Source organism: Sphaeramia orbicularis, chromosome 1 (genome assembly GCF_902148855.1).
Source record: "Sphaeramia orbicularis chromosome 1, fSphaOr1.1, whole genome shotgun sequence".
NCBI lineage: Eukaryota > Metazoa > Chordata > Actinopteri > Kurtiformes > Apogonidae > Sphaeramia > Sphaeramia orbicularis.
The window spans coordinates 32,628,740-32,656,738 of record NC_043957.1 but is presented as its reverse complement, the minus strand read 5'-3'; the positions used below and the strand labels follow the sequence as shown (position 1 = coordinate 32,656,738).

The window sequence follows — 27,999 nt, the reverse complement described above, 5'->3', positions numbered from 1 at the left end:
TGTTTCCATGGTAACTACAGAGCCTCTGAACGTCCAAATAGGTCATATCTGATGACCATCAAAAGATGAGAGGCTGCCTTTTACACCAATTATTTACATGTACCGATAGAATTAGTGGATCAACAGATATTAAACAGTTTAGATCAGTAGATGGTTTTGGTTGCCGGTGGATGTTTGGGTCTTTATGGGTTAAATGAACATACAAACATATGTGTCCACAACCATTATCATTTATTGATTCAATCTGGAAGTCACCACAGAACTAGTTCTGGATTACGATGTGATTTGAAGGCAATAACATCTTGTAGTAAAACTTAACAGCAGCAAACATTCTCTTTTTTATGCCAGATAAATAGATCCCAGATAGATATCCCATCATCAGCAGAGGATGAAGAGCTGGTTAGCTGAATGTCCAGTCATTCTTGGTCAGATTGTGGTGTGTTGTTGCCATCTGCTGTCAGCTGAACATGAACCGACCCAGTGGAGTGTCACACACTGGACGTGTTTATCTGAACTGAAGGCTTGCCGTGATGTCTGCGGCAGCTTGTGTGTCTGAAAGTCATCACTGCAGCAGAGCAAAACCTACACTGACAGCTGCCAGGAATCACATTCACTCAACTCACTGAGGAGATGTGTGACCTGTTGGACAGTAGATGGCGCCGTTGATAAAGCAGTTGACAAGCAGGGAATTCTATATAACCTCATTTACAAAACTTGAGGACAGTGAAACACATTTATACCATGACATTCACTTGTTAGTTTATATATTCTAAGAAAAAGTTGCTGTCACCTGTAAAATTACTTTTCCCACTTATTTGTAGCTAAACAAGAATGCTACAAAATTCAGCTAAAATTAACAGCATGGCCACATGTATGATGTGAAAATGTGTAGTTTCCATTTATTCTGTGTTAAGTAACATTTGCAGTGATGTTACACTGAAGACATAAGGATGACAGAGGACAGTTTATTTGTCATGTTTCCTTTAACTACATCAACAGCACAGGAGTTTAGAAGCAATTTTCCAGAACTATTTCTTTGAAAATCATTTATATGGCTCTTGGTACCCAATTATTGATATTTCTTTTCAGTTACATTTATTAGAAAACTTGACACCTAAATCTCTGTTAGTCATGCTACAAAATCCCTTTCTTTACATTGACTAGAAAAGATGTTTTTTTTACACTTTGTATGGGACAGACACATAACTCATTTGCAATTAAGTGGATTTTTATAGGTTGAAAAAAAAAAAATATACCAACAAAATGATATTTGATTTGTTTCAGTATTAAAAGATAAATGTTTAATTGTCAAACACTTATTGTATTGTAAATATGTATGGTTTTCTAAACTTCAGTGTGAGGATGAAATATATTTCCATAAAAATTTTAAGTTATAAACACACACACATACACGCACACACACACACACACACACACACACACACACACACACACACACACACACACACACACACACACACACTAACACGCCTGGCTTCACCTCATATATTTCTTCCATACACTGCAGCCTAATTGATTCTCATTTTAATTATGTTGACTCAGACTCTGTCTCTTCTTCCCTGACAACAAAACCAGTGCAGGCCGGCAGTCTGCCGTTCACACTGTGAGGATGACACCTCCGTCTCCAAACAGAGGAACAAGTTGAGGATCCACTTTGATGTCAGTCCCCTGCAAAGGAAAGGTCAAAATAATAAATGTAGGCCCAATTGATGGGTTGGCGGGGGGTGGGGGTTCAGTGCTGATTTTTGGACGAGTGCTCCCCTTAAGGCATAATGAATTCATACAGTCAGGCATGACCAAAGAGGAAAACAGCATGAGTCCGCCTTCCATGAAAAGGTTGATCCGAATCTGTAGACAAGCCTGGCTCCTTCTTCCCACTCATTTTCCAACTTTCTTTTACAGTTCCCCCTCTCTGTGTCTGAAATGCAAACTTTGTACATGTTTAAAAGATGATCACTCCACTGACACACACCTCTGCATCACCTCCTCCTTCAGTGAAATGACCAAACCATAATAATATACATCAAAAACCTATTAATGACCAACTCTTCTTAACTCTTCCTCCAAAAATAAAAATAAAACATAAAGTAAGATAACCCAGAAATACACATACATATGAGTATTCTTCAGGTCAGCAGGCCATGAGACATATGGGTCAAAGGGGACAGGTCTTTATCGTGTCCCTTTGACCTTCTGTCCATTATTATGAAACATGGTTTGCAGCGCCATCATTCTCATCATTTTAGCAACCCTAACAGAGAAGAAAACAACTTTTATAAAAAGAAAGAAATGAAGGTGCACAAAACATCAACAGTATAATCTCTTTGATGCCTGATTTTGCATGATGATTCATTTATAGTTGTTGAATTTCAATTACTTTGCATTTAAAGCACCATATATATACTTTAAAGTGTTTTATTAATGCAAAAAAATTATATTAGTTTTGGAATAATATGCTCTTTATGGAAAAAATGCAAGATGAAGTGGAAATACAAAGACGACTAAATGGAAACTGACGACTGACACATGCACCACAAATTTAAGTAAAAACAACTCCTGAAAAATCTGCTGTCAGTAAATATATATAGAAGCACATTTAAGGCCTTTATAGTTATGTGTTTTTCTTTATTAGGAAAGTTAAACGAAACATTGAAACTTTTATTTAAAACACTGAATTCCAAATAGTACTTAAATAAAAGTATACACATATTATCAGCAGAATTTACCAAAAATTCAATTCAATTTTATTTGTAGAGCCCTAAACTAAACTAATAAAACTACCCAAAGTACTCATTATGCAGAATAATTTCATTCTTATTGAATTTTGTGTTATTCTGTTTTAATCAGTAAAAAAATCATGTTAAAGTATTATAATGCAGTTTAGCAATTTCTATTTTAGATTATTAGTATAGCATCCTACAGAATAGAATAGAATAGAATAGAATAGAATAGAATAGAATAGAATAGAATAGAATAGAATAGAATAAGCATGTGTTTTTCTGTAAAAACAAGTAACTATAGATTAAATACAGGTATAAATAGATAATTATTGTAAAGGATATCCTTCAATTTTGGCATCTGAAATGTAATGGAATATGTAATAACATAAAACACAGACTTTGGGGGAAAAAAGTAAAGTAAAATTGTACTAAAGAATAATAACCCAATAGAGTACATGTACTCAGTTACATTCCATCAGAGTAAAAAGTTTTATTACATCCTTAATAAAAAAAAAAAAAAAAAAAAAAAAAAAGAACACTTTAGGTGCCCAGTTTGAGTTGACTACATTTTCCTATAGTTTTGCATAATGAGCTTGCTCCAGATTGTGCAGACTTTCCTGTTTTGGATCTGTAAGCTGCGCATTGATGACAAACGCGCATGATGATCACAGATAGGATTCCTCATGTCCTTTTTCCACAGACGAAACGCAATTTCCTGATCGGCCGCGGTAGGATGCGCATTCACACGGAGCTGCCAGTTTCCTCGGGAGGACGGAGCCGCTCCAGGCTGAATTACATGCGCAGTCCTGCCGTGAATCATACATCACCACGGCAACCGGCTTTCCCACCGAGTCCGCGACAGCATCAGTAAAGTCCGATCCCATCCACAGGCGACCGGAGAGCTCAGCACACACAGTAAGTTCTACTGGGGGGTTCTGCTGTGGGTTTTTGTGCCAATGCAGCTGATCTGTGTGGGTCGATTTAGAAGAAGATGTTAGAGCTGCGTTGAGGAACATTTCGCTTATAAGGTGGCTGATTTAATGCAGGTATTTGAGATTTGGATTTGCTTAAAGTGAATGGAGAAGTATCATATGTTTCAGCCTGTTATACATGACTGATGGACTGTAACTGTGATGGGATTGCACCTTTTCATTGAACTTTATTAAAAAAAAAACAGGTGGATATTCCTCATCAGATAAGAGAATACATGATCAAGGCTTACAATATTAAGTCAGATCTACTGTTTTTTATCAGCCTTTTTCTGTGTCATGCAAGCAGCTCTTGTCCTCTGTTTTATTCCTGTCTGTATATCAATGCGCCAAGTTCAGATATGCATGACCTGTGAACCCTGAAGAACTTGACACAAACTGGGCTCGCTCATGCACAACAACAGGCTTTCACCTTCTCAAAGATAGATAGATAGATAGATAGATAGATAGATAGATAGATAGATAGATAGATAGATAGATAGATAGATAGATAGATAGATAGATAGATAGATAGATAGATAGATACTTTATAAATTCAAACAAGACAAAACAGACAGAACAGGCAGGTTAGTAAACAGATTAACATTAACATTAACCCTTTCACGCACACTGGTCACTACGGTGGACAGCTGTTCAAAAGTGTTCTCTTGTATATTCATGGATTTTGTGGTTTTAGTTCCATATCAGCCAACACAGTGGATGCTAATGCATCATCCCATACACTGCAATTCATACCATTACTGTAACTTTGCTGTTCTTGATAAACCTGATCTGCAGTAAGATGTTTGAGAGTAAAAAAAACTGCTTATTGTTATTAGACTGTAATTAACAGTTTTTTTTTTTTGCATATTATCTCCATGCAGGTATGTTAAAATATGAGAAAACATCAGATTAGCAGCATTAAAAATGTTTGTATTTCATAGTTTTCACACAATATATCAGTAAATACAAGTTTCTTTGGTTCTAAAACTAAACGCATGGTGTCCAGCTGAGTGGAAATTTTTGTAACTCAATAAAAAATAGGCTAAAAAAAATCAATAGAATTGTTATTTTATGCCTTAAGTGGGATAAAAACACTCAGGAAAAAAAATTTGATTAAGGTTCTCATAATTCATGCATGAAAGGGTTAAGGTTAACCCCTTCATGCATGAATTATGAGAACCTTATTCAAGATTTTTTTCCTGAGTGTTTTTATTCCTCTTTAGGCATGAAAAAAAGAATGCGATTTAATATCTTTTAATGGACCTATTTTTTGTGGAGTACAAAAATGTCCACTCATTTGGACATCATGTGTTTAATTTTTGAAGCAAAGAAACATATTTAAATTGCAATATCAGAAAGTGATATATTGTAGAGCTGAAATCGATTAAGCGATCAGGTGCTTGAAGCCACTGCAAAAATTCACGATTTGATTAATTGACTTGAATTGATTGAAGGGAGATATTCTATTGCAATTTGTGTGTGTCACAATAAGCGTCCGTGTGAAACACAACAGTGGCACCAATGTTTAACAGCAGAGAAATGAAGGAAACAAAGCTTTGATTCAGGAGAATTGTGGTTGAATGATTTTTTTGGATCACTTTGAGTCGATTAATCGGTTGCAGCTCTAATACAGTGTGGAAACTATGGAATAAAAACATTTTTAATGCCACTAATCTGATGTTTTCTCACCTTTTATCATTCTCTAATACTAGTTATCACTCAGTTCATGGAGATAATGTGCAAAAAAAAAAAAAAACCTTTTTGTTTAAGAAAACTGTTAATTACAGTCTAAAAACAATTAGCAATTGATTACACGCAAACATGTTAGTGTAGATCAGGTTACCCAAGAACAGCAAAGTCACAGTAATGGTATGGATTGCAGTGTATGGGATGGTGCTGTGTTGGCTGATATGGAGCTAAAACAACAAAACCCATGAATATAAAGGAGAACAGCTGTAGAATAACTGTCCACTGTAGTGACCACTATGCATGAAAGGGTTAATATATACTCTAAAAAAAGTTGCTGTACAATACTATAAACAAAACACTTCTAATTTAAAAATCTGTAGAATACTAAATGTATTCAGAGTCATTGTGCAGTAGCTATTTACACATTTCAAGGCACAGTGATTTAACCCATTAAGACTCACAACTACTTTTGCGGCAACTCCTGAATGAATTTTTCTCTCTATTTACCTTTCTTGTGTGATTTAGCACCATTTGGTAAAAAAAAAAAAAAATTATGCTCTGTATTTTACATTTTTCAGTGTAAATAACATATTTTTCTGTATTAATTCACTGATCATGTAGATTTTCCTTAGGGCTCAGAGTAAATTCAAAGGTTATTATTTTAAAACAGAGAAAATTGAAAAGAAAAGGTGACTTTTTCAGTAAAATATATCATTAACTAAACATAAAACAAGCATTTCCATCCACTGTCATTGATCCGACTCCATGGGTTTTACTGGTGAATCAATGTTGTAGAAGATGACGGTGTACAAAGCTTCTGAACGTTCAAAGGGGTCATATCTGATGACTAAGATAAGATGATAAACTGCATTTTACATCAATTATTTACACGTATGGATAGGATTAATGGATCACCAGGTGTTAAACATCTCATATCAGTAGATGCTTTTGGTCACTGATGGATGTTTGGGTCTTTATGGGTTAAAATGATTTGACAGGGAGTTAGAAAAACCATTAAAACTACATAAGGTGCATAAACATTCTACAGTTACATTGGATCAGTCCTAATGTGATCATGACTGAGACCAAGACCCCCCCCCACACACACACACCGACCACTCAGTGATGTGTTGTACAATCTGATGGCCAGGGGGACATTGTCCTGATTGGCAGGTTTACATCATTTAACTACTAGCTGTGCATTTGAAACTATTTGCAGCTCTTTCATTTCTTGGATTTGTCACAGAGTGGGAGCAGTGAGTATTTGACAGCCACATTCAGCTCATTTGATAATCACACATTCAGGATGATTCATCGCATCCGCACTTCGCTCCAACTGTGTGGAGGAAAAAGGGTGCACGGAACAGATGACCACTTAAGACACCCACGTTCCATGGACACAAATATAATATATGCTATCGTTCATACTGCTGTTTACCTGCTCGTACTTCAGATGAAAAAAAAAAAAAAGCCATCCCTAAATACCTGGCATAGTACTTCATTGTGGCTCTCAGATGTAGTTTGAGTTTGTCTGCTTCATTTTAGAGAGTGCTTAATATGAATTAGACTTAATCATAATCTTATGCAGGTCTATGATTTACACCAGTGGTTTTCAACCTTGGGGTCGGGACCCCACGTGGGGTCGTCTGGAATTTCTAGTAATGATAAATGAATTTTTAAAAAAAAGTACTAATAAAAAATATAATGGTGAGTTGAGAGATCCAATCCATAAAAGACATGACAAACTGTGAAGCTGAAACTGAAGCACTGTGGTACTGTTTATCTTTCAAATGTTCATTGTGGTTGGTTTCAGATGCTGCAGCTCTTTCATAATTCATAGTTTGAGTTATTGTTTGTTCAGTATTAATTGTCAGCCTTGTAAATACGAGCTAGACTGATTGTACATATCCTGACCAAGGAAAATAAAATTCTCACTTTGTGCAGTAATCTACACCTGGCTTTTCTGCCTACGTCCATAATAATATACATTATATAGACTAAATGTCATGTAAAATTGATGTTTATTTGCAACATAGTATAGCAAACTACACTACGCCAGAAATTTGTGATGTTAAAATGGGGTCATGAGACAAAAAAGGTTGGGAACCACTGATTTACATATAGACACTGATGTATGGCGCTTTTATCAAATACAACTGTCCTATATCAGGGGATTTGTCCTGGAGCAGAAAAACTGTAGTTCTTTGCTTCCTGGGGTTTGCATTCTCCTCTTCTTCTTCCTCTTCCTCCTCTCCTCCTCCTCCTTCTCATCATCATCATCACAATCATCATCATCATCACTGTGAGTCACTGGCCCGTGGGGTCCTGGGTGGGGGGAAGGTGTTGTGTTGCACTGTGTGAATGAAATAAGTGTCTCCTCACCTCTTCCCTCCATATTTAGATGATTATTTGGAAAAAAAAAAAACAAGAGAGAGAAGTGATAGAGCTGAGATACAAAATGACAGATGTAGAGCTAGTTACAATCCATGTGTACTCTAGACTTCTCATCCAGTAGAAAGAAAACAGGCTTCCTTAATCAGAGTGTACTCAGTTATTTACTCAGTAAGTGATACGCTGATGCCAGAAACATTCACTGAAGCCAGTGCTTCCTGATGATATGTTATTCATGCATGACATTGTCAAAAATATATGTGATGTTTATGTGAATAACATTCATTATAGCCACATGTGAGTTTCATGGGATAATGGGAAATGCTAAAAATGCAGGAAAAAAAGCAGAGGAGAGTCATAAACAAACAGACTCAAGTACAGTTTTTACCCACAAGCCGTTAAATGTAACACCCCCGCTGACTGAATAACCACCACCCCCAGTCTAATGGACAATGCAATACTCACCCTATCTCAGTGCAATAATCACAATCCATGCACCTTTTATTTTTAATACCTTGTTTATGTCCTTTATAACCTGTCTATATTCTCATAAGTTGCATATATTTCTTTTATCTCTAGTATCATGTTAGCATTTTGTATATTTTAATAGTGTTTGGTTCTATTTTAGTAGTATTTGTATATTTTAATATGTTATCTTCGAGGTTGTTGTATATTGCCAATATTTTTCAGTTTATATTTTCATTATAATTTTGTGTGATATTCTTATATAGTCTTTTTGCATTTTAAGTGTTTGCTGCTAAACAGATACAGGGCTGCTAAACTGATTTTCATTGTTCCTGTAACAGCGAAGATAAAGATCTATTCTATTCTATTCTATTCTATTCTATTCTATTCTATTCTATTCTATTCTATTCTATTCTATTCATTCCACTCATGCATTAATCTATTCATCATACGTGTTCAATTGTGTTTTGTCACACTGGAATTCTATTTTAACTTGTAAACTGCACACTGTGTAAGATCAAGTGCTTTAATATTGTGTATATCCTGTTCTTTTCTCTGTACTCCCTTCCGTCTCTTTGCTCTTTGAGCAACAAGCAGCAGCTATTGTCATACATGGTTACAAAGCCCACGCTGTGATTTGAGCTCTGTGCTTCTGATTTCCAGATCCGTTCAGGTGTTTTCAAGCAGCCGAGTAGCCATGGTGAAGCTGGGCAGTAATCTGTCTGATAAGCTGGAGAAACAGCCATCTGCAGATGATGGCTTTGATAACATACCCCTCATCACGCCCTTGGAGGTCAACCAGCTCCAGAAACCATTTCAAGACAAGGTAGGTATTCAGTTTGTGTTTCAGGTCGTATATGTACATGACTGTCTGTGTTCTGCTTTGTGTTTCTAAGTTGCACAACAACCACTATAACAACAGATTGAGTTAAAATTCATGTGGGTGTTCTCACCTTCTCCAGCATGGAGACCGCTGTATTTCCCTTCTCTGGGTTAAGACACGGGCATCAGCCTACACAATCTGAAATTCTCCTTTAATGCATAATGCAAGAGCAGAGTCCTAAAAAGTGTACTTTAGTTGGAGGATACATTCAGGAGCACAGGATGCTCCACAGGCTGATGAAATGGTGGTGAAACATTACCATAAAACACTTTGTGACTTTCAAATATCTTCTCACAGGCTGGATTGAAAGTATCTGTATTTGCAAGTGATTCTCATGTATTTTTAGATATGAAAATGTTTAGTGTTTACTGGATGCAGGCTGATGGAACAATGGGAACAACTGCATCCATCAAGTATGAAGTAGGGAAAAAACAAAGAGGTAATGACAGTGCATTGTTTCTGCCGCAGGTCATTGTGAAGACGTCAACGCAGTACCAGATGCAGCAAAAGAAGAGCAAGCTGTATGTTCCCAGTATCAAGAAGCTCAATATTAACTTCTACAGCGATGTTTCAGAGAAGGCCAAGGTACAACACAAAACACAGCAATCAAACATGTCAGGAAAAAGACCAAAACCAAAGAATTAATCCCAATAGAAATTGTTCTTCTGTGCTGTAAAGCTCCATTGTTGTCCAAAAATTATTATACTAAACTGTCACACATTTGTGCTGGCTGACATGTGACTTCATTACCATAAATCCAGCCACTGTGGTTTATTGAGAGTCAGTCCCACATGCACTTTTCCTGCTTCCATAAAGTCCCACAAACACGCCACATGTGCATTAATGCGTGAAAATCATTCCCAACAAAAGTGCTGTTTACTCATGTTGAGTGGCAGCTGTTTTCTTCAACAACGCAGCCTTTTTTTATACTATTTTTGACGATTTACATGTGCAGACCACATACAAGATGGGGAAGTCGGAAAATATTGAGAGAGGAAATGTCTTTGTTTCAGTTTTTTTCAAGATGATGTATATAATAATGTTGTTTCCTAGGTGACTGGTCTGATCCTGATCACCCTGGCTTTCCTGACCAGCCTGCTCCTCCTGCTTATGTACAAAGCCATGTGGTACGACCAACTTACCTGTCCAGAGGGTTTCGTTCTGAAGGTAGCTACCACAAGCACGTAGTTTCAATGACGTGCAGTGATGTTACATACATTTACATTCATTTCTTGGAAACTTACACTTACTCTAGCCTCAACCTGAGTCTTTACCTTAAAATTTAATGATGTACACTGCAAAAATTTTGCCACTTGTATATGGATGCTTCTATGAAACTGGTCCCTAAAAACAGGATGGGGGCTAAAAATTCAAACCAGATGTAGACTGATGTTATGAAGCAAGTTTGGAAGCACTTTGGGTCTGTTTTAAAAATAAATATTTACTGGGATAAAAGAGAAAAAAATGATCAGATGAAACACATTTTTATATTGTTTTTATATAAGAAACTGCATGTAACCCGATAAAAAAAGACACGAAAATTACGTGCTACTATATTTTTGAACATCTTTTTATTCTCCCACAGGTACATTTTGGGAATCGAACTTATTAAGCAAAGCAGATTATTTCACAAAAATGGCCGCTGTTGAAAAGTCACTCCTGATTTACATTGTGTTTCAATGGGCAGGTTCCACATGTAATGCAAGTGGACACGATGGGTTACACACGAAACCTGGAATGAGACTGAGATTCATGAAAAACTTGCATGTCTGGATTAGAAAAACCACTAGGATCAACAAATTTAACACAGGGTCTTTATTTATAGCGGTATATAAGACCATTTACAGCCATGTTTTTCAGATATAATGCACTGACACCTAGGTAGGTTTTCATGTCCCAATTTTGGTCCTGTTTTTGGCCCCAATATTTTATTAAAAATTCATTAATTTTGGGATGGCTAAGAGCAAGAATATGATTTTTTTGCATTTATCTGAGGTCATCATTAGGTACATCCTGGGGGGAAATATGTCTAAATTTGTCTTTTATTATTGGGTCTAAAAAGCTGGTGCCAAGTGCCAGGTACCAAAATGAACCCAGTTTCATAGAATAACCCACTTAACACAGTTAAGATCCTATCAGTTGGATAATTACTGCAATAATGTTTCAGTTGCAACAGGTTCTTAAACTTTAACTGATGCAGTGAGTAGCTTCTCATTTCTTAAGCAACCATCAGTTTGATAGAGAGCATAAAGATTGGACTGAGTTTCAATGGAAAAACAGACTGACCCTGTTTCACAGTGATGATGAATACATCAGGGTGAGAAGAGCGGTGGATGAAGTGATTACCCATCATGCCTAGTGTCTACAGTACAAGCCTGTGGGGGCAGTGTTACGATCTGGGGTTGCTTCGTTCGTTCAGCTCTTGGTTCAGTAACATTATTTGTCCATGAAATGAGGTCAGCTGACCCTGAATATACTGAATGACCAGGTTTGAACATCAGTGGGTTTTTTCTTCGCTGATGACACAGACATGTTCCAAGATGACAAATACTAGTGCTTACTGAGATCAAATTGTGAGAGTTAAGAAAACATGAGACATCATTTGCACACATGGATTCACTACAGAGTCCAGACCAGACTCCCAGTCAGAATCTTTGGGATGTGATGGAGACTTTACACAGCAGTCTGACTCACATCATCAGTACAAGGTCTTAGTGAAAAATTAATGCATCTATGGACGAAAATAGATGTTGTGACATTTACTGTGACAATCAAAGCTAAAGTTGGTCCAATTAAATGTTACGTGTGACTTTTTTATGGATGGGCAGTGTGTGTGATGTGTATTATTAGTGGTGCCTATGGTCCTTCTTGTGGAAAAAATGCGTACATGAATATATTTACAATTTATGCTACATCCTAGCGGTAATTTTCTGAGTGAACTTTGATGGCAAAGATCGTAATCATGAATACATCAAACACATTGTAATTGTGGCTCCAAATGGGAACTAATGCAAGAAAGGTGTAGATCAGGAGGAGAAAATTTACCAAGGGGTATTGTTTTTGGTTTGATTTGTTTGTTTGTTAGTTTCTCTGTTTGTTTGTTTCTTAACACTGTAGCATCAAAACTACTCGTTGAATTCATACCAAATTGCGTTTATAGATTGCTAGTGACCCAGAATAGATATCATTACATTTTGGAAAAGTAGGTCAAAGTTCACATTTTTTATAAATTTTTAACCCCCCCGCCCCCATTTACTTATAATGCGCAAAATTTCTATAAAAACATCAATTTTGTTTCAATTTACTTCAAACTCTGCACATATATAGAGACAGTTGATATGCTGACATTAGCACATGCATAAACATGATGACATCAGCTGGATCCATGTCAAAATAAGCTACAATACTTGTGAGAGGTAAGGTTTGTTGTGCCTGGCACCACTTGTTTGAGAATATTTTGGAGCATCTCTCTAGAAGCGGAACTGGTTGTAACTATTTTTTACAGCATGGTTGCAGCTGACAACGGTCTATCAGGAGAAACAGGTGGTGCTTTGGGCTAAATGTCTTTTGAAGTGATTATGGAAGTTTGGTCCTCATGAAGTTGTCTGACCGCACACTGTGAGCTGCTTTTGGGATCCCAAAATGCATCAAAAGTACCCAAATACATCATTTTAGACAGCGTTATGACTGTGTGACAAGTAGCTTGTGAAGATACAAGAGCTAAATATTTTCCTACACCCCAGTCCTGCTGTTGGATATCACAGACTTCTTATTGCATTATCCAGCCTGAAGTGCGACTTCGACACCCGCTCAAAGGGTACTTTAAAAGTCTATGATGCGGCTCCTCTGGTGATTTGTTTCTCAGCATACCCTTACATCCGTGACTTCAGGAGGATCCTCGGCACACTGGAGCTGGAGACCCAAACTCATTATCTCTGAAAGACACCTTGGAGGCATTGTGTACTGAGCCAGCCCTGCCATGCATGTTAGTTAAAGAACCTGTCTCGCACTAGAAAATGAGAGAGTGGAGGAGTAAGAGGGAGCATCAGAGCTCACTTTCTGTTCAGGCAAAGATTGGGACGCCTGCCTGTGAATCGTAGGGGTCTTTAATTAGGGCTGAGCGTGACTAAACTGTGATTAAAGGCTTAACAGTAAGGGGGGAACCAATAGAGGGAAAGGGGGGCACCTTCCAGCAAGGCTTTTGAAGTTTTTGCCGGTAACAGTTACTTTCAGCATTTTTTTCTCCTTCTAATGTGTCGCTGGAGACATAAAAACAGGAGTAAGGATGGAAGATGGAGGGTGGTGTAGTCTCTGCTGGGCTTTTCAGACATCTGATTTCTCACTGTGAGGGAAGGTCAGGTAGTGAATCATCTGAAGGGAAATCCTAGGTGGATCCTCGTCTAAATGCAACACTGACAGGGCTAAAAGACTGATTTCAGTCTCCACGTCTCATGATAAACAGTTTTACTGAAGCGTAGGTGGCTCAGTGGATGAGCTGCTTGGTCTTTTGGATGAGTGGTTTGTAACTTCTTGTCTCAGCCATGACTCACAAACAGCCTCTCAGTGTTGTCATTTTTTAAAGCTGTCCATATGGATGAAGGATAACTTTCTGTAGAGGTAGCATACCTTCAGTATGCTCATATCTTCCTTCTTCTTATAGTGAATCCAGCTAATGCTTATCATGGCTTTGGCATTTTAGTGTATGGTTCATTCAGATGGCCTCATTTATAAAGTAACAGTGCCTCTACAGTAGTTACTTAGTAGTCTGGTTAGTTTGTTTGTGGACTTAAAACTGACTAACTCCTGCAAATAACTTGTTGATTTTCATAGATGGAAACTTTAAAAATAAAAATGCATTACTTAAGTAAAAAAAAAAGAAAAAAAGAAATGTAATTGCAAACAAATGTAGTGATTTTCAAACATCAATGAACTGAGAAAATGTACAACTTTGCTAAAAAAAAAAAATAAAAATAAAAATAAAAAAATAATAATAATAATAATAATAATAATGTGTAATTATTGATTTGATGGCCAACACAAAAATAGTCATATATAAGCATAAGCTCTGAAAACTGTTATTGGTAAAATATACTTTTTTTTCATAGTGAATGAAAAGTAATGATCCAAGAAAAGGGTTCCTGTGTGTGAGAACGATATTTTATGAGCCCAGAAAAACAATCCTGTCTCCAAGAGGATTTGTAAAGAGTTTATTTATCGTAAAATGGAGGAGAATCTGAAACTAATCCCATAAAAGAACAATTAATCCCTCAGTTTATCACAAAAATCTAAATGAATACATCTGGAGATACATAGATGTCAGGCTGTCAGACACACAGTGGAGCAAAATGTACAGAATTAAAAAATACAGTATTTGCCGCTGAGATTTAGTGGAGTAGAAGTATGATGCTGCATTAAATGTAAATACTCCAGTAAAGTGGTTGATATTTGGATAAATACTGTTGCGTCTGTGTGTCCACAGCAGAAACACTGCACCCCTGCAGCTCTGGAGATGTTCTACACCGAGCAGCAGCAGCCGGATCCTGCTGTCCGCAGCAGCACCAACACCGGTCTGTTCCCCAGCCTTGACCACATCAACCAGGTGAAGAAGACTGGGCCTGAGCTACCATTGCCATGGTTACCAGTCATCAGCGCTCTGAAGGAGGCTGAGATTGCCAAACATGACAACGAGCCACTCAAGGGTGTGCTGGAGGGGGAGGAATGAAAGGGGCTGATGGAAATGCAGGTGTCAGAGGAGAAAATTATGATGAGGAGCTAGTGTGGGTTATTTTTTCTCTATGTGAGTGCTTGTGTGTGGGTGTGGATTTTTCCTCTTTTCCTGGGCAGACCATTACAGAAAATTACCTGTGTGTACTGGTGCTCCAAATCCTGAAAGGGTTCTCTGTATCAATCAATCAATCAATCAATCAAATGTTATTTATATCAAATCAAGTCCTAACAAAAGTTATCTCATGACATTTTACATTTAGAGCTGGTGTTGGCCAGACTCTTAAAGGTAAGGTAGGAGATCCTGGAAAAATGGTATGAGGAAGCTACATTTAGAAAATACACATTTCAAAGGTCCAAACCCCTTTCTTCAGAATTCCCCACGAAGCCACGCCTCCAGAGTACCGAAACGCGCAATACTTGTTACCGAGGGTTCATGAGTGCCACATAGCATCAATTCGCTAACCTTCGCTAACTTTTTCACATGGTTCATTTACAGGTAAGAAAATACCTGACAACATCCTAATGAACCTAAACAACAAACATGATTATTGTTTCAATTGATATTTATCAGTATATTAGATTAGAAGTTGAACTTTTCACTTGTTATTTTGATACGTGTTCTAAGTAATTTCGGACTAGTAAGAACAGCTGATTGCAATACAACTGATGTGAGGCTAGCAGTCCACTAAAGTTTGCTTTAAATGCTGTAATCTGTGCATTTCACTATTATGTTTTGTCGGCGGAACAGCCCCAATTCATACCTATCTGGCTAACGTTACATTCCCTAGTGATTTATGTTAGTGACAAAACAGCTTGCCGGCGAACTTTACATCATAACTAATGTTAGCCCAGCTTGACAATTTATTCAAGTTTGCAATCTGTAACTGATCAACGAAAGTGTGATTTGTTTGACTTTTAGCAGTATTATATACATTGTTTATTTATTTAGAGTTTCCATGATGAGAGCCTCACTGGCTCTGATTTTGAATATACTCCGGAGCCATCCACATCAAGAAGACAACCCCAGCAACAGGTGAGAGGAGCACCGAGGGGCCGAGGTCTGGCTCTGGCTTCCTTTCCTGTACAAGTCCTCCAAGCCTCTGAGAACATGTGATTCGCGCAGGAGGGGGAGGGACAAATGGCCGTTGAGTTTGATAGACATATCACCATTTAATCATTTCAATGGGTCGGTTAAAATGATTGTCTTTTCTGTGTAACTAAAATTTTTTATTTTCGTGTTTGAGCATTTAATTAATTAGTAGCAGTCGGGGTGTGAAGGGGATTTTAAGCAATTTAGTAAAAAATGCTCTAGGAAAACATCTCCTACCCCATCTTTAATAAACCAATTCACCGACACCCAACAGAATCCTCCAGAGTAATGTTCACTGACATTTTCAATCAACAATGCAAATGACAGGTTCACACAGGTTAAATTCTGTTAATAGTTAAAGCAAGTTAATAAGTAACAGTGGTAGAATGTGTGTGTATGTGTGTCTGCGTGTGGTAAGTTATTGTGGTTAGAAGGCAGGAATGTTATTAAGGTTTTGCAGAATGTGCCTGACTTTTACAGTGTTACTGAGTCATGACCAAACTCCATCTGCATTCTGTCTGCGCTCACACTCATCCATGTGCACATTATACACTGTAATTGCTTACATACAGTACTTATGTATGCATATTTGCATCCGTGTGCAGTGTGTGCATGTGTACACTGCTCGACTTGTGTGCTCCTCTCAGTTCTTGTCTAAGAAAGTTGGAGGTGAGAGAAGAGAAGCGAGGCGAGAGCTCAGAGGGAGAAATGAAGATAACAAGTTTTAATGAGATTACAACGAGCTTTTCCTAATCACTCTGTCTTGTTATCTTGCTGTCTATTCATTAAGTTTGAGAAAAGAATGTATGAAATCATCTGTGAACGTGTGCCCCATTTATCAAGCACGTATAATGAACCATTTTCATTTGCTGAGGTGAATCATATTGAAATGATATTCACCTAAGGATGAAAATCTCAGTTTGTTGTGTGTGCCAACATGTAAAAACTAAGGAGAGTTTCTTTAAGTTAAATGATAAACTGAAACACAGGCATGCAGATAAAACACAGACTACCTATGTAACCTGATTTACATAAAATTTAATAAAAACACTGCACTTTCAATGTATTATTACAAAAAAATCTACATTTCAATGATGCTACATGTAGTTTTGTTACTAAATGGTGCTGTAAGTATTCTGTAAGTCCTTGTAAATGAACATGTACAGTATTGTTTAGGAGGGTAATGTAACTCACCCTGAGTCCTTTATGAATGTATGAAGTAGCTGTATTCATCAGTCACGCAGTAGATAAAGCTAATGATCATAATGTACAATGTAAAATCTCTTATTGTCTTTTCATGTTCTATTTATTCAGTTAACAGGTTATTTTTCTTTGTTAATTGTTGTCTCTCAGAAATTATTAATGTTTATTGATCTTCCTATATACAGTTATTTTCAAGTTATTTGTACACTCAAAAAACGTGTAAAATTCCCTTTTCTTTTTCAGTCAACCGACCTGTGATTTGTGGTCTACAATGTTTTTAGAAAGGATCTGCCTCAGAGATTAAACGTACGAAATCTTACTTTCATACGATAAATTGGAAAACAAATGACTAAAGTGCTGGTTAGCTGATGTTTTCAATGTAATAAAGATGTTATTACATATATATATTGGTCCATGTACATATATATACAATAGATTTATGAATGTTACACTAGAAAGAACCTGAAAAGTGAATGTACTGCAATATGCAGTGTGCAACATTCATTTTGAATAAAAACCATTCTCTCATTATTTGCTAGAATTTCACATTTTGACCCTAGACTGTATGTTGGAAACTACAGCCAACCAGCATTTTGATTTAATTTTTCTTTATTAGTGACTCAGACTTGGTAAAGTTTCACTACTTTTATTCTGGAGGCCTTTTACTTGTAGACCAGTGTTATTTGTCTCTACTGAACAATCATTTCCCCTTGTCTTGCTAATTTTTGTCAAATGGCGTCTTATTTTGGAACAAATCTCTTCATTTTTGAGTAGGACGAGTGTGAGATCACAGCACAGCTTGTCCTCTGTGTCCAAGTGCCAAACGTTTTCCTCAGACCCATCTGCTCTGATGTCACTCACTGAACAGAAATAAATGACTCAAGTGGTTGATTTCTCTCATTCACAGTGGGACTTATGATTTACATTCATCGTTGCCTAAAAGGTTTCAGTTTTGGTGCTTGGATTTAGCAGCTGTTCATCAAGTGTTGGAAGCTGAATACTGTTGTACTTCACCATATTCACATATGGATTTAATTGTTTAATGATAGTACTGTGCTTGAAGTTAAAGATTTCACATGCATAATGTATGATTGTTTAATAAATTATGAGTCGTTATTTAACAAAACAAATAATGAAAATTAGCTTGAATTAGCCAAATAAGAAATAAAACACAAACATCTTGTCATTAGTAAACAAGTGGTGACAACAAACCCCGCACCTTGCACATATTTCACCAATTATAAGTAAATGGGAAGATTTTAAAAATTCATAAAAAATTGCAACTTTGACCTACTTTTCCCAAAATGTAATGAGATCCATTCTGAGTCACTGGCAGTCTGTAAATCCAATTTGGTCTGAATTCAAACAATAGATTTGCTGCTACAGACATTTGAAATTTTGCCCATTATAAGTATATGGGGAAAAAATAGGTTTAAAAAAATTCATAAAAAATTTTAACTTTGACTACTTTTCCCAGAATGTAATGAGATCTATTCTGGGTCACTGGATATAAAGGTTATTTGTTTCTTTATTATTCAATCAAAAGAAAAGTTGCCTTAACAAAAAAAACAAAAACATTCAATTAAAAAAAAACAAAAAACCTTTTCAATCAAAGAAAAAGTGTTTGAATGCAAAAGAAATATTTGAGACCCACAAAATTGCATTTGAACACTTTTTTTCTTTGGTTTAAAAGTTGTTTTTTTTTTGGAATCCAAAATTTTTTTTTTTTGGTTAAGGCAACTTTTCTTTTGATTGAATAATAAAGAAACAAATCTACTTTCATAACTGGCAACCTATAAACCAAATCTGGAATGAATTCAACCAATATTTTTGCTGCTAGAGTGTTAACAAACAAACAAACAACAAAAAAAAGAACCAAAATGAGTACCCCTAGCCTCCTCTTCAGTATGTGGGCTAATTAGTGGTAATACTTAAGTACTAGTAGTACTTCCAGACTAACTTGACTATCTCTGAGCAGCCAAAACCTCCCATAAAGATATAGCTTTTCTGCAGTCTATAACCAGAGGCAAGAGAAGTTGCAACAAATCTTGTTTCCCCGCCCCTTGATTTTCAATATGCTGAAAGCTAATGATGGAGTATTTCCTCCAAAAAATTACTGCACACCAACACTTTAAGTGAATCATCAGCCTCCAAAAAATAAAATAAGCAGCTGCTGAGTTTTTGCGTGGGAACTGACAGTTTATTCCTAAATAACAAACCACAGAAAGCACAATTTTATTCACAGCTCCTTAATGCACCCACGCTTGTTCTATAATAATTACACAGCACTTCTGGACCTGTTGTAAAACGGAAGAAATACCATGATAACGGGAACTATTATACATAATGATTTGACTTTTGATGCTTGTATTACCTTATTTACTGGTCGGTTGGAATGTGCTGTAAACACTGTTCGCTCTTTTTATGTTTGATACCAAGTAAATTGGATTTTTGAGCTTTTTTGGATGAAAGACCTAAAAACTAAGAGTGGTTCTAAGCAGGAATATAAAAAGAATGTGAGCTGAGGGATAATTTGATGTGGGCTCATTGGTGTAACAGCATCTTTCATGTTTTTCATGTCTTTCATGTTCTGACCCACTTGTCAAATATAACCAGCCTATTGGTCAAGCATTTACCTACTACATAACACTATACTTTCACCAAACATTAATTCACTACACAACATATCCATCCCACGAATGCACCATTTCTACTTTTTGAGAAACATTTTCTATTCAGTCTGGTTTGCAAAAGAAAAAAGCATCTAATCCTAAATTACCATCTGACAAAAAAAAAAAAAAAAATGTACAGCTACTTTTGCACTTTGCTGCTCAGAGATGATCAGTATGCATAGAATCCAAAATATGATTCCTACCATCTCCTCAAACTTTAGTTTAGCAATTCAAAGCCAAGCCACATCCTCTCCCTCGCTCTGTTTGGTTCACTGCTGTGAGCCTGTCTGCATCTCATTTACACTCACATATTTTCACACCATTGCACTAAACTCAGAGATGTGTGGCTCAAAGTTTGTGTGTCTTGAATTCACTTGTTAGAAGTGCATATATGACTAAGAAATGACTCATCTTCTGTCACAATTGTGAATATGTAGGTGTGTGTACATGTGCGTCTTTACACCTTTGTATCTGCTGAGTTGTGTTGTTACTCCTTGGTTTGTGTGTTTCTGTGTGTGTGTGTGTGTGTGTGTGTGTGTGTGCATGAATGTATGAGCCCCAGCTTGTTAATTAAATCTACATTACACCCTGTTTGGCCTGTAGGGCTCTTTTTCTCCTCACTATTCCAGGGTGACATACTTTAAATGCTGTTGGCCCAGGGCATGGAACTAAATAAAGTGCTAAAAAATATTTATTAGGGCATTTACAGATCCTACGCTTGGACAAGGCATAGCATGTTGTGCCAGAAAGGCTTAGATTCAGGGCCAGGGGAAAATCACGTAAAATCAGCCGAGTAGTCACGTAAAGGCCGCCAGCCCTATTTTCCTGCTTTATAGCATCAACAGATCTGAACAGTAAAATAGCAGGTTGGCTTTTTAATTTGTCCTGACCACTTGGAGTCCCCCTGCATTCCTGCTGAAGATTGTGAAACAGGCCGTGCCAAGAGTTATTTAGCCATTAACATCCCCCCGAATCAAATTCCTCTGAGGCCTGATGTCACTCAAATGAAATGGAAGAGAGAGGCCATGTATGTTGTGATGTAAGTACTGTCCTTTTGTTTTCTGTGCATTTTCTTATGTTTTTTTTAAAAAATGTTTTTATGCTTTCATGTGTTTATATTTTTATGTGATAGGTAGGTAGTTAGACATTCTTAGCTACTTATACTCTGCATTTGTTTATTTACTGATTATTAATGTGGATGACTGTTTTTGTGGAATGGTGACTGTATTTTGTATTTTGAATTTTCCCTTGGGGATTAAAAAGTAAATCTATCTATCTATCTATCTATCTATCTATCTATCTATCTATCTATCTATCTATCTATCTATCTATCTATCTATCTATCTATCTATCTATCTATCTATCTATCTATCTATCTATCTATCTATCTATCTATCTATCTATCTATCTATCTATCTATCTATCTATCTATCTATCTATCTATCTATCTATCTACAGGGGTTGGACAAAATAATGGAAACACCTTCACCTCAAGATGATAATGCCCCAATCCATACAGCTAGAATTGTTAAAGAATGGCATGAGGAACATTCTAATGAAGTTGAGCATCTCATATGGCCGGCACAGTCCCCAGACCTCAACATTATTGAGCATTTATGGTCAGTTTTAGAGATTCAAGTAAGACGTCGATTTCCACCGCTATCGTCTCTAAAAGAGTTGGAGGGTATTCTAACTGAAGAATGGCTTAAAATTCCTTTGGAAACAATTCACAAGTTGTATGAATCAATACCTCGGAGAATTGAGGCTGTAATTGCCGCAAAAGGCGGACCTACACCATATTAAATTATATTTTGTTGATTTTTTAAGGTGTTTCCATTATTTTGTCCAACCCCTGTATGTATGTATGTATGTATGTATGTATGTATGTATGTATGTATGTATGTATGTATCTATCTATCTATCTATCTATCTATCTATCTATCTATCTATCTATCTATCTATCTATCTATCTATCTATCTATCTATCTATCTATCTATCTATCTATCTATCTATCTATCTATCTATCTATTCTGAGCTAAAGAGGAGTGGCAAAAGTACTTGCATTGTACACTTGAATAAAATTATAGAATAAGATAGATTCTGGTAGAAAGAGGAGAACTGAATCACGACCTTACTGCAGTAAAGTGAAAATTTGAAGGCCCTGAAATGTAAACATGGGTCTTTGATGGACATTTCTGAACTGTTTGTGTGCGCAATTGACATGGTTGTATATACGTATATCAGTACTATTAAACTATTATATCGTCAAATAAAATAAAAAACAATAGTGAAAATAATGAATTGATTTCAGTACAATATAACAATTACCTTTCAGTCTCAGCAGCAGATCTTTATCTCCTTGTCCTCACTTGTCTTGTTACAGCTTTTACATCATTGTCGCACAATGAATTCCCCAAGAGATCATCCACTCTTTATCACTACTCAGATCGGAGGTGATGTTGTGAAGATGAAGTGAGAAAGTGAAGGGGGAGAGTGATGCAAAAAAGGAAAGTGTTAAAATATTGGAAATAAAATTGAAAAGATAAAGTACACATACCTGAAAACTTTAATTTGTGTTTTACTTCCCACTGCTGATATTGAAATAAAATAAACATGCTTCAAACAAAGCATCACAAAATATTCCGTTTTATTTCTTAGGAAATAAAGCCCCTCCTCCTCCTTCTCCTCCTCCTCCTCCTCCTCTTCCTCTAACCCCAGGTAATGCGTGATGATGATTAGAATGATGACGATGATGATGCTCGTACTGAAATGAGTGTTGATGGAACTTCTTAGAACTCAAAAGAGGACATCTGTAAATGAAAACATACAGTCCAATAGTAAAGAAATCAAACATTTTATTTTCAAGGGTTGCAGTTTGTACTTATCAGTGCAAAAATACTACTTTTTCTATGTTGCATGCTCTAAAAGAGATAACATATTAGAAGGGATTTCTGTTTCTGGCAATAAACTGCCACAATTTTTAAATTTCAGAAACTCAAGCAGCCGGTTTTTCTAAAAGGTAAAGAATATTTATATTTACCCAAGAATAACTGTCTGAGCTTTTGCACAGCCTATAGTGACATCATCTAGATGATTTGTTTTCTTTTGTTTGTTGTGGACCTGTTTTTGTTTTTGTGTTTTATTTTATTTATTTATTCTTGTTATAGGTACTATTATAGTTATTGTAATTTTTTTGCATTGTGTGCTTGCTATTGAATTTTGGCGTTCGTGTTGTGGTGTTGCATGTATGCACATCCTTGTTTGTTGAGCGAGTCGTGGAGAATTGTGGTGCTTTGTTTTTGTGTCGTTAATGACCCCAGGAAGAGTAGCTGCAGAGGGTGTAGCAGCTAATGGGAATCAAAACAAATTAATAAATAAACTGTAGACATTATTATGTGGAGCTTCAATTTGATTCATAGTTTGTTCTTTAATGCTCATCCTGTCATCAAATTCATTTACCTTTTTTTTTTCCAGAGGATACCCTCCTATTGCGTTATAGAATATCACACATTCATATACACTTCTCCTGATATTTGGGTTAAAAAGTAGACAAAGTAAAGCATTGTCAGAGAAATAACTGCTTGAGTAAAGAACAGATCCCTGAAAACTCTAATCAGGTACAGTAGTAAAGTGTTTGTATTGCCATTGCAGGGATAGGGACCATTATGATGTAATCCCTTGTGAAGCAGCATCAGCATGGAAAAAATGTAAAATACAATTAAATTTAAGTGAAATATGGCTCGGATTGTCAAAAACAATCAAGAGGAAGGCACTCTTAAAGTCGAAGTTGGAGAGAGGAAAGGAGAGCAAAAGTGAAATGGGGATGAACAAGAAAGAAGGAGCAGATGAGAGGCGGCCAGGCCTGGGAAGAGAAGGTGGGGGGTGAGAGTTTGGGCAGAAGAAGAGGAGGCGGCGGAGGCCAAGAGGCCTGGAGGTGGTGGTGGAGGAGTAGGAGTTGGGGGAGTGAATCCAGGCTGACCCCTGTGTCTGTGTGTGTTGTTGTGTGTCTCAGTGGGTTTCCTCTGCCCTGGCGCCAGCTGGAAATGCCTCCACTAAGCAGAGGCAGTACACACATCATCCTCCATTCACCCCCATTCAGTCCCCTTTGATGAGAGTAACACTATACATACACAGCGCGCCTCACAGATCCTATCGAGCTGCTGTTTAAAGGGCGGGAGTGAGAGCCGGGGCAGCTGATCATAACTTATCGAGTGTTCAGACACACTGTCATCCAGGTTTGTTGCCCGCAGAGCAAATAAAACAGAGCACAATTGAAGAGGTTTTCTATTTGAGGTGATGTTGCTGTTACAGTGTTTTGGGGGTTTCATGAGGTACACTGCCACCTAGGGGTCATTGCCCATGGATGCAGAAAGGAATGTAAAGTCACTTTGTGCTTGTTAAAAAAAAAAAAAAATGACACTCCAGCCACTTGATAAACTGTGTTTAATGTAGACCAGGAGTGTCAAACTCATTTTAGTTCAGGGGCCAGATTCAGCTAAATTTGATCTGAAGTGGGCCGAACCAGTAAAATAATAACATAATAATCAATAAATAATGGCAACTCCAAACTTTTCTCTATGTTTTAGAGCGAAAAAAGTTAATTTACATTATGAAAAGGTTTACATCTACAAACTATCCTTTCAAAAGATGTGAATAACATGGACAAACTGAAAAAATAAGTATAATTTTAACAATATTATGCCTCAGTTTATCATTTACACATGTACATTGTAACTTACAGATCACAGTGGATCTACAAACACAGAAAACATTTAGTAACAGGCAGAATATTGTTAAAATTGTACTTACTTCTCTTAAGACATTTCAGGTTATTCACATTTTTGGCAAAATTATACTTTGTTTTAGTGTAAATACATGAAAATATTTACATTTACAAAGAGAAAAATTCCAAGTTGTCAGTATTTATATGTTATTATGATAGTATTTTTACTGAATCCTGCCCACTTGAGACTGAATTGGTCTGAGTGTGGAACCTGAACTAAAAGGGTTGTTAATATTTTAGTGTAATTTTTGCATTTCATAAATTCATCCCAAGGGCTGGACTGGAGCCTTTGGCGGGCCGAATTTGGCCCCCGGGCAGCATGTTTGACACCTGTGATGTAGACTATGTTTTCTTATAATAATGAGAAACTGAAGGAGCTGCAGAAGCGACATCTTGATGCCTCCCGCTCTCATTTTGCAACAGAACCTCACCTTGTTGACATACCTGCTATCAGATTAGTCACAGTTGCTCATTAAAGTTGATCCTCATGATGGTCCTTTTAAAATGACTCAACAGCCATGAAATTAGTCATTAGTTTGTTATGCTGCTCCTCATGCAACAAAGACTGCGCCAGTAAACAATTATCTGACCGACACAGCGAGGTAAAGGCCCAAAGCTGCAGCCCAGACATGCCGTGAGGAAGAAAAACAACCCACTTTGCTTAGCTTCGCTTTAATTTGCTTTGTTCTAGCCATTACTGAGCCGAAATATTGTCATTACTCATAGACCAAATCATTTTACGACATCCTGCAATTAAACTTTAAGCTAATAGGTTAATGAGACAAATGGAGTTTGAATGCTGAGAGTTGGTTTCTATTAGTGATGGCATTGCAGGGAGAAATGCGCTGTTGCATGCTCTGTGCACACACACACACACACACACACACACACACACACACACACACACACACATACACACACATAAACACAAACACTGGAAACAGATTGGTTTGATTTAGATTTTGTGGTCTCCGCCTGGTGAAGCCACAGACAGGCAGAGAGGACCAGAGTGAGTGAACTCCAGTTCAGCCTGAGCCCCGCTGTCTCTGCTAAGCTTCAAGTTGAAACCATCCAAATTAGGTTTAATCTTTGTTTTGCTTTACCAATTATCGACCCGCAGAAGTGCATGGCAAATGGGGATGAATGAGCTTTAGATGGGCCTGGTTGAGAGGAAGGTCACTGTGTGATTAATGATTATCTACTAATTTCATGACTGCAAAGATGTAGCACTGCATGAATTATCAGCAAATGCTCATCTGCAGCAAAAAGAGAATGATACAGTAGAAATGCAGTTTGGGATATGGGAATTTAATGTCAAACTAGCACTAAAACCAATGTCGGTTAACCATACACAACATTTGTTTTTCAATTAAGATAATTTCTAAACGTAGTCAGGCGAGAGCTCTGGTTTCTCTGCTATAAGTTGAGGATTAACTAAGATGGATTAACTGTCTGTGTACCTCCTGTTATTATTTTCACTGATAAATAGACTGTGTTTCGTAATATGATGCTGTGAGAAATGTTCATGAGCCGAGCATCAAACATGTTATATTCTGAATTATACTGAAGATGATGTACGTTTTCTACTTCAAATTCCTTAATTTTAACATGTATAAATCTTACTGATGTGCCTCTGTTGTACCTTTGCTTTTTGTATAGCTTTGCAGTTTGGGACACCTTAGTATATCTGTAAACATCAGCATGTTTCCTCTGTGAATGTGTTTTTAATAGGTATGTGTATATATGTGTATAAATACATGTAATATGTGAATATGTGCTTAGATGTTTCCCAGGCATGTGTACACACAACAAAGCTGAGCTGACCATGAAAAATTCTGTTCTATGTATAACTTACTCAATTACTTCACTATGCCAGAAAACACTACCATTGATTCTTTTGTGCTTCTCTTACCCTACTCATTATATAAAAGAGATCTATTTCAGAAATCAGTCTGAATCAGTCTGCTTATTGTTAAATAAATTATTTACACTCAGTGTCTGATTAATCCAACTGTGAGAAATACAGTGTATTTGAAACAAAAAAAAAGAAAATTTCTGTGGCTTGTATGGATTTTTGATATAAAATTGATACTTAAACAAAAGATATATTACTATAAATCACCTCCGCCAAGACTATAAATTCTCCACAATATATCATAATCACATTTCACTCACTTTACTTTGCATTTTGAAAGACAACAGTTCAGACATACATTAGTTAGACTTGAAAGAAATCATCATTGATAGAGTCATCTACTGTGACCTTTACCATCAACCTTTCAGGGTCAAACTTTGCATGGCACTAGATCCTGACACTATTCATATATGTGGTAAATTATAATTAAGTTTGGTGAGTGAGTTTTAGCAGCAATATGGTATTTTTCTTCACAAGTAAAAAGGGGAAATGGATGTGGATTTATTTTTCCTGACCTTGACCTTTGACTTACAACAGCAAGAACTCAAGCACTGACATCAGGAACTCACACCAAATAAACCTTGGACAAGACAAACTGACAAACAATCAAATGCCTGTAAAAACATGGCTGTAAATATAAATAAACAACAGCAGCCAGGTACTTATGTAGAGTAATTTATATGTTGACCTGTTGGCAGTGATCATGATCCAAATTGAGATCATGGCTCCATGAAAAGGCTTTGCAAGAGTAAACTAAGAGGTTGTGATCTCAGTTTCAGAGCAGAAAAAACATTTAAATACTGGATATTAAAGGTCCTGTACAGACTTTCTGAGTGATCTTAAAAAAGTCTTATTTTTGAATATATGCCTGATCATAGTCCACAATTTAAATGAGATTATCAGCACCAAAACAGGTTATTTCCAAATGCTATTTCCAGCTTCCCTGGCCAGGTTGGACAAGACTGGACTGATTTATGGCAGACTTACATCACTATGACAACACCACACTGACCGGCACAGTTGAGTAGTGAGATGTAAGCTGAAAGAGTGAGGAGTAAAATCTGTCTTTTTTCCTGAAGAAAGGGATTTCTTGGATTTATTTTGCCGTGATGGTGGACACTGGAACTGGAGCTGGACTGGCAGAAAGATAAAGAAAGTTAAACAGTAGAGAGAAAAAGCAGAGACAAAGAAGCAGGAGTTGGACTTTCAAAGTTTGGGTTCACTTTCGTTTTCACGCCAGTTACTAAACTATGCTACAAACAGACGATGAAATTTGCTTGTTGTCTCGTTTCAAACGTCACTTTGCACCTGCAAGTTGCTTTCTTGAAAAAAGAAACGCAGAGTTGTAAAGAGGATCCGCTCCTCATTCATTAGCTCAAAACACGTTAGCCAGAGTTATGCCCTTACGACAGTAGGTGCTAGTGCTCATGGGAAGCGGAGTCTTTGTTCCTTAAAAACACCACAGATT

General features: G+C 36.8%; 1 protein-coding gene across 1 annotated transcript; it reads left to right on the top strand.

The window, feature by feature from the left end:
- The first annotated feature begins 354 nt into the window (after positions 1-354).
- On the top strand, positions 355-15,151 carry LOC115420621 (neuronal vesicle trafficking-associated protein 1). The gene is given in 7 exon segments (XM_075353482.1): positions 355-649; positions 1,597-1,717; positions 3,442-3,656; positions 8,921-9,083; positions 9,609-9,725; positions 10,194-10,307; positions 14,620-15,151. Coding segments are annotated over 6 exon segments (891 nt in total). The 5' UTR covers positions 355-649; positions 1,597-1,678; the 3' UTR covers positions 14,863-15,151.
- The last annotated feature ends 12,848 nt before the right edge of the window (positions 15,152-27,999 follow it).